This window comes from Triticum urartu, chromosome 1A (genome assembly GCF_056163025.1).
Source record: "Triticum urartu cultivar PI428250 chromosome 1A, HENAU_Tu73, whole genome shotgun sequence".
Classification (NCBI taxonomy): domain Eukaryota; kingdom Viridiplantae; phylum Streptophyta; class Magnoliopsida; order Poales; family Poaceae; genus Triticum; species Triticum urartu.
Genome location: NC_141873.1, coordinates 442,318,707 through 442,331,581, shown reverse-complemented (window position 1 = coordinate 442,331,581; position 12,875 = coordinate 442,318,707). Strand labels below are relative to the sequence as shown.

Here is a 12,875-nt window from a genome sequence, read left to right as displayed (position 1 = left end):
TGTCATATGGATGCTAGCGACACTATCATATACGTGAGCCAAAAGGCGCAAACGGTCCCGGGCCATGGTAAGGCGACACCCGTGGGAATACCGTGCGTGAGGCCGCAAAGTGATATGAGGTGTTACCGGCTAGATCAATGTGACTTGGAATCGGGGTCCTGACAGCGTTGGTATCAGAGCCTGACTGCCTGCAGGATTACCAAGCCATACTGGTCGATGTCGAGTCTAGAAATGCTTTAGTTATATAAGGGGATTGATTGTGGAAGGGAATGTAAGGCTCTTTTTACTCCTTTACCCTATGCCCTCTGATCTGAGTCACCCTCTTCTTTTCTGCGGGGGTTAAGAACTAGGCTTCTCTTCTATCTATCAGGATGACGTGTTACTAATCCATAGATTTATAGAATTGATAGTTTCAAGCCTTAGTTCCGTTCCTACTACTTCCGTATGTTGACAGTTGATCTCGGAACTTTGATATTGTGTTGTTGAGTGGTTATGCCACCATTTTGCAGGATGTCTCAAATCTTTTGAGCATTTACAGTCGTTATGCTGTCCGAGTCATCCCAGGTTTCTAAGTAGTCTGATGCATTTGCAAACCCCTTCCTCCTGTTCCTGATGTCCATTTGGGCCAGATTAATCACACTAATCGGTGAGTTGAGGTACTTTGTTGCCTCGACATATATGTTGGAGCTATTACTATGACCCTAGGTGTTTTAGGGAGTCACCTAGTAATCTAGCCATGTTTTGTGTTCTGGTGTGATGATTCTGGCCACCACTCTCGAACGCATCCCATGACGCCATTTAGTAGTAGGTATTCTATTCCTGGGTTCTTGACCCAAGATCCACTCTAATTACCTCGTGTTGATAGTGTTGCTCGTACCTCTAGGATATTAATAATCTTTGTGGTAGTCTTCGAGGTCCGTGGTGTATCATTCTTCCAAATACCATGAACCATCATGGCAGGAGTTCTCTTGAACCAAAGATCACAACCAGGGTGCTCTTGAGGAGTTCTCCATTCATAACTGTGACTCTGCCAGTCCTACCTCTCTGCATGGGTTATCTGGAAGAAACATGTTGAACTTGATTCTACATACTAATCTATGCATCCACAACTCAGAAAGTTATATGTTCCTTGAGTTGACCCTCCTCAGCTGTATCCCGACCCTAGTCTATCACTTGATAATCAGGAATATTTGTGCATTCGTGTTCATCGATGCCTATTATTCTTGTGGTCCGTCAAGCCATTCTATTCTAGAATGACTAGGAGAAACAAACTCCAGTACCTCATCCATATCTAGGATTGGGTCAAAGCAGTTGTATTTCGCAGATCAAATGCAATCAAGCTATTGGTCTGTTCTACCCTGAAGTATTGCCCTCCTTATGTCAGGAATGTCATGAGAATTGCACCTTTCCTTATGAATTCTTGATGTAGTGACACTTCTCGCCATCATTATTCATTCCTCGGTGTCGTGCTGTCGCAACCGGAATACCGACAAGTGAATCGTGATGTGTGAAATCAATACTCCTAGCAACCCCGTTGCATGGTAGTTAATGGACAACACTCTCATTCTTAGTGTGCTGGTTATTAAATCATCATCCTAAGATTGATCGTGCTACCTAGTCCTTATTTCTAGTGCACTCTTCGATCAATGAGTTAGGATTGTGTCAGTTCCTCGCTCTCTTGATCACATCATCTTGCCCTGAAGAGCAAGATTGTTCTCGAGCTTAGTAACATATCGGTGGTTCATGATTTCCGGATATCTTCTCGGAAGTGTTACCTGGTTGTCCCCTGACTGTTATGTTGAGTTCGTGATCAAGTTGGTTTTCCAATAAACCACCCCTTCTCCAAGAATCTGTGTTGGATACCCCCGAGCTAGTTGGTTAAGCTAAACAACAACTTGGAGAGTTGGAAGATAAAAGGCTTTGCCAAATTTGGTTCTTTCTGAAGGGATATCTTTGTGTTTGTGTGTGTACTGAAGAAAGATGATATCTTCACCAATTGGTCCTCGTGATCAGTTGTTGGATCTATTGTCTTGTCAAAACTTTGGCTTGAGTATGGGCTATCATCAAGTCAAATCAGAACCAACGATGTTCGTAATGTTGTCTTACTCGTGGATGATCCCTCGAGCATACACCATTACATCTTTTGGTCTGACCAATGTTATCACCGTGTTCACATGATGGTGGAAGTCCAGTGATATGGAAATTCCGGTGAGTTGCTGTTGAGCTCATCAGCGGCATTTTGTCTCCCCCATGATTCATGTTGAACATTGAGCTAGTGTTGGAAACTTTGTAAGCATTCCCTTCGTGTTCCGCCCATGAAGTATATGTTTGGTGAAAGAAGTGACTTTCTCTAAGTTCACGTGCACTAGGTGTAAGTTGCCGCCATGAATTTGAGAAAGGTTTGTTTTGTTTCCCTTGGAATCATCCCAAATCAGTCATGCATATGTGCGAAGTATTCTATGGTTTGGTAGATTAATTACCTCCACTCCATATGTGTTCCTAGCACACCAAGCCACAGATTGGTTTGTTCAAGGAGAAGAAGTTTCTTCTTAGGAGCTAGACTTACGCAAGGACTTCGATATCCTCGTTGATGGTTCCTCCTGAACTCGGTAGTGCTTCGTTGTAAGACTACCAGGTGGCCATGCTTGTCTAGGACAACGTGTTCACAGGTTTGTAGCAAAACCAGCTCATGTTTTGGAGCTTGCTATCACAGTTCATTCCCAAGAATCTCGCAACGTCATCTTGTCAAATTGTGTTGCAAACTCTCATTTTCCTTCTAGACTGGATGGGTCTGGAATATCCTAACACCAACCAGATCTGAATCTCAGGCGGATATGATGGTTGGAACGTACTCCAAGAACTATATTGTTGGTCTCTCTGTAACCGGTAACGTGGATGCCGTGGCCAACACACCTATCCGGAAGGCCTATTATTGTAGTATCCTGGTTGAAGAAATTGGTCACCTCCCCATAAGGATCTCGCAGGATCTGCCTCCGTAGTTATTCCTTATGGATTCTTGAGCTTCCGAAGTCCGACCTTTTACTTGATGTTCTAGATATCAAACCATATCTATAAATGGATTACGCTAGCACATCAAGGAGAACATTAGAAGCGGAGTGCTAAATGTCTCTCGGTCGATCGTCCAGATTCTGTTCCCTTGGCCTCGCTAAGGTGAAATCTGAGAAAGTGTTATCTTCCTTTGCATCTACATCATACATCACCATTCATCATGGTGGTATGTTGTGTTGCTAGGATCCTTGACACGGATATTGGTAAAACCTTGATGAATATGGAGATGCTCAAGTTCTTGAGAGCACGCGCAAGCACTAGGTTTTACCGTTGGTGTTAACTGGGATTTGCTTCTAGTTTCCTCGGTTATGTTATAACCTTCTCAAACAGTGGACTCACTCTCGACTGTTGAGTTCTTCCCCAGTTACCAGAATCATTCCCAACATTTGCATTTTGTTCCCAGCTTGCACCTCAGTAGTTGTTGTTCAGGATCATCTTCAAAAGTGGACTTACCATGGGTCCCATCCATTTCCGATGATAAGCAAAGTCATCCATTGCGTTGTCTTTAACAAGATAGTCCACATCATCCATTCGGATCCGGATATGCCATTCCTTTAAACTCCGCCAAACGATCGATTGTGATTGCCTCAGGCTGGTATAAAGAGTTTCAATGATCTCTGAATCAAAAGTAATTCTTTTTGCCACTTGAGGGAATAATTCTACGAGTCACCTTCCCCGAGGTATCACGTTACGAAATCATGGCAAATATCTCCTTGCTACTTTGAAATTCATGCTCCATCTTATTCGAGTATGGAATTGTTGCCTACCTAGTGAACCTTCGCCATCCGTTTCACTCCATCCCTCTAGGTGTATGCTTCGTGTCTCAGCTCGAGAGATGTTACTATGTCTCATTCCATGAGTTGATCTTGTGATCATTAAGATGATCCTAAGTTGCTCGAACCTCAGGGAGGTCGATTCTTCTTAAATTCTCCCTTTCTACTCGTTGTCATGTTGGATGTAGTTCTCAAAGCAAGACGTCGAGATCAAGGTGATGCAATGAATCAACATCCTTGAGAAGGACATCTGGATCGTGAAGGTCGTGTTAGCTTTGTATCCCCTCTGTCTTCTTACCTCACGTCTTGAATCTCGGGACGAGATTCTTGTTTAGTGGGGGCGAGTTGTCACAGCCCTAGAATTTGATTGCAATTAGTATCATAAGCATCCATGCATCATGTCTATATTTGCTTGAAAGTTGAAATGGGGATGGCAGAAACCCCCAGCACCACTTAATCCAACTATGGTTACTAAAATATTTTTCAATGATCCTGAAATGCCCTTCAAAAATGTTCATCATCTTTGTCTTGGTCTAAAACCTCTGACAAAAATGGTGCAATACTTTCTAGGTCATCCAAAGGTCACTGGATTAAATCATATGTTATTTGAATTTGGGCATTTAAATGCTAGTAAATATTTTAAATGCCCAAGTAATCCTAAACTGAAATGTTCCATGTTGGATATATACTAAACAGTGGGCATGTTCAGTTTGGTGATTTTTGAAAGGGTCTAAGTATTTTTAATAAAGCCCTAAAGACTACAGAAAAATAGAAAACAAATTAAAAGAGAAAGAGGGAGAACCTACCTGGTGGGCCAACCGGCCCACCACTTTAGCAGCCCAGCCGGGCAAAGCCAGCCCAACCCACCTCCACCTCCCTGTCGTCTTCCACCTCCTGCCAGTGGGCAGGAGGGCGTGTGCCTGCGGCACGCACGCGCGTGCCCGGCCACCTCCTGCTTCCCGGGGCGCCCTGAGCCTTCCATCGCGCCACGCCGCCCCCCCAAGACCCGTATGGATCGATCTCTCCCTCCCTCGCTCTCCCCCTCGCCCGTTCCCCACCATGGCCGAAGCCTCCATGGACGCACCGCCGCCGTTCGCCGCTGCCATTGACCTCCCCACGCCCATCCAGCTATGCCACGAGTTCCGCCTCGACCCCCGCGTCCTCTGCACCAATCCAGGTGCCGCCAGGATCTCCGTGACGACGACCCCGAGCTCTTCTTCCTCCTCGGACCCGTGGATCACCGCCGGTCGATTCGCGCCATCAAGGACGTCCCCAAGCCCACTGAGCTGCGCTTCGACCTCCTAGTGAGCTCCTCCATCGTTTTCCCCTGTCCCCGTGGCTTGTCGCTTGCCGTAGCCACGCTAGCCACCGTACCGAGCACCGCCGTCCGCCATGGATGCCGGGCATGGCGTTGCCGTGCCGCTCCACTCAAGCCGACGAGCCTAGCGAGCTCCTAGATGTACCAGGAGGCCGTAGATACCCTTAGCTGGCCTCGCCGTACCCTGCAGCCCCGCGCCCGCATCAACCCGAGCTCCGGCCGCCGCCTCGCTCGTCGTCGGTGCCTCTGCAGGCCACCCCAGCTCCGACCGCCTCCACCGTTGGATGCGCCACCCTGCTAGCTCCCCGTAGATGCTTCCCGCGCGCCAAACCGGCCCCCGTAGCGAAATCCCTAAGCCCTCCGCCGCGTTTTGGTCGCCGCCGGTGGAACTCCGGCAAAGCCAACGTGGCACTGTCATTAGCCACTAATGACCCCACTAAACTAACCCCTAGCTCACTAACGGATGGGCCCCACTCTCTAATTAACCTGGTTTAGTTTCTGTTTAGTTTTAGCTAACCACAAGGGCCCCACAGGTCAGTTTGACCTGGCCACGTCACCTGTTGACCAGACCCCACCTGTCTGTGTCACTAGCCTGTTCTGGGTCACTGACCAGTGGGTCCCACTGGTCAGGTTTGACCTGGACCATGCCCCGTTGACCTACTGACGTCATGACGATGTCATGCTGACGCAGTAATTAATTTCTGTTTTAAAACAATTCAGGAAATTCCAGAAAATGACTTAAACTTCAAAAAATCATAGAAATTAAATCGTAACTACAAATGAAATAATTTATATATCAAAAATTATCAGAAAAATTCAAGGAATCTGTTTATGGCATTTTCATGCATGTTAGAAAAACTTATGGCTGCTGTTTAGGCCAATTCACATAAATGGAATTTAAACTCTCACATATGGAGTTTGAATTTGAACCTAGGGTTCAAACCAACTCCACTTAACATGTTGCTAGTTGCATTAGCTCAAAACACAGCGTATTGACATGTCATGATCATGCATCATATTGTGCATTGCATTGATTGTGTTCTTTCTCTGTTGCCGGTGGTTGTCCCCTCTCGATAGACGTTGTACCGACACTGTGATCATTGACACCGATGAAGAACTATACTATCTTCAGAAGTGCCAGGCAAGCAAAACCCCCTTGTTCATTCCGATACAAACCACTCTCTCGCTCCTGCTCTCTTTTACTGCATTAGGACAACAGCGATTCAACTGTTACATGTTGCGGTAGTTGAACCCCTTTCCTCTGCATGACCTGTCATTGCCACAGTAAATAGATGAAACCCACTAGCATGAGTAGGAGTTGTTTGAGCCCTGATGTGCCTACTCATTCATGCTTGTTTGTCATGCCTGCTATTGCATAGAGTCGTGTCAGGTCTGGTTCATCGGGGATGAACCAGAGGTGTGTAAACATGTCCTACAGTGTGTGAGCTAAGTGTGTGAACACGATTTGGTAAAGGTAGCAGTGAGAGGCCATGTAGGAGTACATGGTGGGTTGTCTCATTGAAACCATTCTTAGGAACTGAGTTCTGTGTTTGTGATCCATGAAACAATTACTACCACGCATTGGGCCCGAAACCAATGGACCCTCTCGGCTTCTTAATCACCCTTGTCCTCTGTCCAGGAGTTGCAACTAGTTCCTGGTGTTTATAGGATATGTGTTGGCGGCCGTGCGTAGCGCTGACCCTAGGGGTGGGCTATGATGCGGTAGATACACCGTGGCCGGGCATGCCGGGCGCCCGTTTGGTGTCTCGGAACCCTGTACACATCGTTCGGGGCCGTATGTGGAAACCTCGGCCGGACTCCCTGCGGATGGAACCTGGATAGGCGATAAACCTAGACTGGAGACTTGAGTGTTTAGGTAGGCCGTGGCCGACACCCTCATTGGACTTCCGCTTGAAGGTTGCCGAGTACATGTCGTGTAAACGGTGGTAAGTGGTGAGAGCGTGTGTGAAGAAGTACACCCCTGCAGGGTTAACATCATCTATTCGAATAGCCGTGTCCGCAGTAATGGACTTCTGGGTTGCCTATAACAGTTCATAGACAAGTGAAAGTGGATACTCTAAAATGCACAAGATAAGCGTGAGTGCTATGGATGGCGTTCTCGTAGGTAGACGAGAGCGGATCCATAGTAGTGTATTGATTGGTGAATATGTGGACTCGTGTGCGCCACCTCAAAAGAGTTGCTTGCAGTCGTAGTTCAGGTTAGCCACTGAGTCAAAGCTGGCTTGCTGCAGTTAAACTCCACCACCCCCTTTATTGATACCGATGCATATGTAGATAGTTCTGATGTAAGTCTTGCTGGGTACATTTGTACTCACGTTTGCCTATTTTATGTTTTGCAGAGAGACGTCAGTCTCGCTAGTAGTTCCGTGTGGACTTCGACGTTTAGCTTGATACCTCAGCTACGATCTTGTGCCCTCGGCAGGATCTGGTAGATAGTCAGGCTTCTCAGCCTTTTCCATTTGTAGATTTCTGTACTCAGACATGTTAAGCTTCCGCATGTGTTTTGACTTGTATGCTCTGAATGTTGGGTCATGAGACCCATGCTTGTAATATCTCGCTCCTCGGAGCCTAATGAATAAGTACTTTGAGTCGTAGAGTTATGTTGTGATGCCATGTTGTATTTACACGTATCGAGCATATTGTGTGTATGATTGAAATGCTTGGTATGTGTGGGATCCGACAAATCTAGTTGTTTATCCTTGGCAGCCTCTCTTATGGGGAAATGTAGTCTAGTGCTTCCTTGAGCCATAGGAGTCCGCTATAGCCCGGTTCACCGGAGTCCTGCTAGCCCAGCACTACTGCTCAGGACACTTGACTGGCCGGCATGTGTTTCACTTTGTTCCCGTGTCTGTCCCTTCGGGGAAATGTCACGTAGTGACATCCGAAGTCCTGCCTAGCCTGCTACAGCCCGGGTTACCGGAGTCCTGTTAGCCCAGTGCTACAGCCCAGATTCACACGCTGCTGACCGACATGCTCGAAGTTGATTCATGTATGCCTCTCCCCATAGGTTAGTGCCGCTTTGGGTTCACGATTAGCCATGTCGGCCCGGGTTCTCTGTCATATGGATGCTAGCGACACTATCATATACGTGAGCCAAAAGGCGCAAACGGTCCGGGGCCATGGTAAGGCAACACCCATGGGAATACCGTGCGTGAGGCCGCAAAGTGATATGAGGTGTTACCGGCTAGATCGATGTGACTTGGAATCGGGGTCCTGACATCCGGTTTATATAGACATCGGAGGGGCCTAGGGTTTGTATAGAGTCGGTTTACAAAGGAAGGAATCTACATATCCGAACGCCAAGCTTGCCATCCACGCAAAGGAGAGACCCATCCGGACACGGGAGGAAGTCTTATGTCTTATATCTTCATAGCCCATTAGTTCGGCCCATGTTACATAGTCCGGATGCCCGAGGACCCCTTAATCCAGGACTCCCTCACTAAGTTGATTACCTATCTAACTTGTTTAATCTGTTATGCTAAGTTGATTACCTATGTAGCTTGTTAAATTGCTATGCTAAGTTGAGTAATGTTGCTATGCTAAGTTGAGTAATGTTGCTATGTTAATTGTCATTCTCTATCGCTGACGGAGGGAAACGTCGACTTTTTTTTGTTGCCTAGAAACTCTATTAGTGGCATGTGGAACATAAGCCATGCCACAACTGTGAAAAATTACGGGAGACGTGGTGTCCACCTCGCCACCAGTGGTGCCATATCAGTGGCATGGGGTTGACATGCCACTAAGGCACGTCGTCACTAGCATTTTTCTCTGCACTAGTGACACGATGCAGCAACCTCAGAGTCACCGCAAGATTCTAGGCAAGGTGTGTGTGTGTGTGTGTGAGAGAGAGAGATCAGATAAGGAAGGTCAAAGATGGTTATGGTCAAAAGATGCTCGTTGGCACTTTGACTTGCCACGTAAGCTCTGTGGGTGGGTTCAACCAGTCAAGTTCGCTATTATGACACACTAATATTTGAATCCATGATTTTTGTTACTCACTGCCCTCCAAAGTGGTGTTTTATTTTGTGATTTTTGTCGAAAGTGGTGGTTACCTATTACCATAGCCATATATGTGGGGGTTCTTAGCAATTTACTCTCCTCAAACTGATTTCCCCTTCCTTCTGGATCATTCAGGGCATCAACTTTATGCTCATACAAGTCATCATCACCATCTTCTTAGTCAGAATATGAATCTTCAATCCCCCATATCACACTGTGAATTTGAAGTTTCAATGTCGTTGCCATCTTCCTTGTACTTATTAGCTAAAGCTAGAGTTCTAGTAGTTGCTCGGACGGGAATAAACTTGAGCTATCAAGGTCAATGATATGATGAGAGCTCGATCATCACTTGATTGCACTTTAGGTTGCTTTTTGTGCTGATCAGGGAAGACACGACAGGTGTATAAGCAATGGCACCATCTCAAGCAAAGCCAAAAGTTAGGTGCACATGATCCAGATAAATTAGAAGAAACATATGACATGCCTTTGCCTTCTATATCATGTCCAGAGTTTGTTGGTATTTGCTAATCAACTTCATGCCATCCTCATTAACTTGCTCCTCATGCAAGAACAATAAACCTTCACTCTTCATTCATCTCATACCCTAAGTCCTCCCCCACATCTCCAATCTATAGAAAAGGGACATGTTTCCATGTCACAATAATGGAACAACTGAAATATGCCATCAATCATGTGAACTATTACGCCCAGATCCAGCAAAAAATCCTTCATGATTACGCTCCGTTTAGAAGCAAATGTCTACAGTTACAACATGAAGTCAGAGAGAAACATGTCAGCTTTTAGAGCACATGCCACATGGAATTTGGGAGAAAAAATACAAGCTTGAAACCAACATTTCACCCCAAATTGACTACAACCACAAAAGGCTAATCACAGTGTTGCACACATTACTACTCCCTCCGTCCCAAAATAAGTGTCTCAACTTTGTACTAATTTTAATACAAAATTATAGTAAGGTTATAAGGCACTTATTTTGGGACGGGGGGAGTATATCGATGATGGATGGACAAACATTTTGCAAGAATCGAATGGTCATGATATTGTAAATGTACCCCCTCATTTCTTTTTTACTTTGCATACATAAGTTCCGTCTTAAGTCAAACATAGTAAAATTTGACTAAGATTACAAAATAAAAAAAAAAACCAATCTCCACAACATAAATTAATACCATTAGATGCATCATGAAATTAATTTTCAAATCATATATTTTTATTTGTAAATGTTAATATCATTTAATATAAATTTAATAAAATTTACGAAGTTTGATTTTAGGCAAATCTTATATGCGGGATAAAAAACCTGAGGGAAGTATGTTCTTCCTTTTTTTGATTCATATAAGAGTCTTTTTTTAGCAAGGAAACTAGGTCTTTATTGATCCATACCAATGTTTACAGGAAAAGCGATTAGGTCACTTGACGTGCCCAACCAAATATGGCGTCGTAAGGTAGAGAAGTATCTGACCTAGCTAACCTATGAGCTTCAGTATTTGAAGCTTGAGGTTCGAAAACAAAATTACAAGAAGTAAAATTTCATATAAGAGTCAATGAGGCCTATCATTTCTGAAAAGAAGTTTCGGCCCATTGCTCACCCCGAATCCGTTCTTCTGTCTCACGTTACACTTCCCACGCGCCCGTTGCACAAGGAACGGCGCGCGCTCCGCTCTGGGCTGCGAGTCTGCAACCCGCCGCCGCCTCTCTCAGGCTCTCAGATGTCGCCGCCGCCGCCGCCGCCATTCCCACCACTTTATGCCCTACCTCACTCGTCACATTCCCCGCCTCCGCCTCATTCGCTCCCTCTCCTCCGCTCACCTCCGAGACCACCGCTTCCTCCTGCGCTTCGCTGCCCTCGCCAAGGAGCTCTCCGACCAGCCCGCGCCCTTGCCTCTCCCGTCCCGGCCGCAGTCCCCGCACCCCTACGACTACAACCGCCTCATGTCCGCGCATGCCGCGTTGGATGCTGTCGGCGGGGCCGGCGCCGGCGCCGACCGCGCCCTCCACCTGCTCGACGAAATGCGCAGCGTCCTCCAGCGCCGCCCAGACGCCGCCTGCTTCACCACAGTTGCTGCAGCGCTCTCAGCTGCCTCCCGCCCGGACGCCGCCCTCGCCGTGCTAGAAGCGATGGCCGTGGACGGTGTCAGGCCCGACACCGTGGCATGCACGGTCCTGGTCGGGGTGTACGCCTGCCACCTGCGGCGGTTCGACGCCGCCTACGAGGTCATGGGGTGGATGACGGAGAATGGTGTGCCCCCAGATGTTGTCACATACTCGACTCTGATATGTGGGCTGTGCAGTGCCAGGCGGGTTGCCGAAGCTCTGGGCGTGCTGGACTTGATGCTGGAGGAAGGGTGCCGCCCGAATGCGCACACATATACACCTATCATGCACGCGTACTGCACTTCTGGGATGATTCATGAGGCCAAGAAGCTGTTGGACTCAATGATTGCTGCCGGATGTGCTCCAAGCACGGCTACTTACAATGTCTTGATTAAAGCTCTTTGCAAGGTCGGAGCTTTTGAGGAAGTAGAGGTGCTTCTTGAGGAGAGCAGCTCAAAAGGGTGGACGCCGGATACAATCACATACAGCACTTACATGGACGGGCTATGCAGATCTGGTAGGTTAGATAAGAGCTTTGCATTGGTCGATAGGATGCTATCCAAGGGGCTGCATCCTAATGAGGTTACTCTGAATATCCTTCTTGATGGCGTTTGTCGCACCTCAAGTGTGTGGGCTGCGAAATGGCTTTTGGAGTGCAGTGCAGACATTGGATGGGATGCCAGTGTTGTCAACTATAACACCGTGATGAGGAGGCTTTGTGATGAGCGGAAATGGTTGGCTGTTGTCAAGCTGTTCACTGACATGTCGAAGAAGGGCATAGCTCCAAATAGCTGGACTTTCAACATCGTAGTCCACAGCCTCTGTAAACTTGGGAAGCTTCACAATGCACTTTGCTTGATGGGGAGTGAAGGGTTTGTTGCCAGTGTTATCACATACAATACATTGATCCGTCATCTCAGTTTGTTGGGGAAATCTAACGAGGTCTACCTCTTGCTTCATGACATGATTGAAGAGGGCATTGCCCCCAATGAAACCACCTACATTCTTGTGATTGATTGTCTATGTAGAGAGGGTAAATTCTTGGCTGCTCTTAGCTGTTTCTACCGATCACTAGAGGATGGTTTCTCTCCGTCTGTAGTTACAAGTATTGTACGAGGTCTCATTGTTGGTGGTAAGTTTGGCGAGTTGCATACTTTAATTGGGTGGATTCTTGGACAAGGCTTTGCAATAGATGTGTACTTGTACCGAGTAGTGATCATTGCTTTTTGTAAGAAAGGATACTGTCAAGGCACAGAAATGTACAAAGTATGTCATATATTGGAAAGAATGCTCAGCTTGAGATGATTTTTCTCCAACAATTAACACGGAAGAAATTCCAGTTCTGTTGCTATATTGTACTTTCCAAGATCTCTATAAGATAACCTTTTATAATTTTAGTGTCATCCTTTTTCCAGTTGTTGTTTATGTTGCTTATTTTCTTTATGAGCAGAGCCTCTAATTTACTTTTTTTTCGTAAGTTTAAGGCTTGAAAGTATCAGTAGAAGTTCTGAATTGATGCACCCATTTGCCCAAGTTCGTTTGGTAGGAAATTTGTTTTGACATATCCAAACTTTCAAGAC

At 46.4% G+C, this 12,875-nt stretch overlaps 1 protein-coding gene across 1 annotated transcript; it reads left to right on the top strand.

Annotated features, from left to right (window-relative positions):
* Positions 1 to 10,646: 10,646 nt before the first annotated feature.
* LOC147991617 (uncharacterized) lies at positions 10,647 to 12,776 on the top strand. Its single transcript, XM_087524476.1, has one exon. It carries the CDS (start codon positions 10,948 to 10,950, stop codon positions 12,598 to 12,600), a length of 1,653 nt encoding a protein of 550 aa, XP_087380602.1. The 5' UTR covers positions 10,647 to 10,947; the 3' UTR covers positions 12,601 to 12,776.
* Positions 12,777 to 12,875: the final 99 nt, after the last annotated feature.

Excerpts from the sequence above, each read along its gene's own strand:
- LOC147991617 (XM_087524476.1), top strand. The coding sequence starts at position 10,948 with ATGCCCTACCTCACTCGTCACATTCCCCGCCTCCGCCTCATTCGCTCC.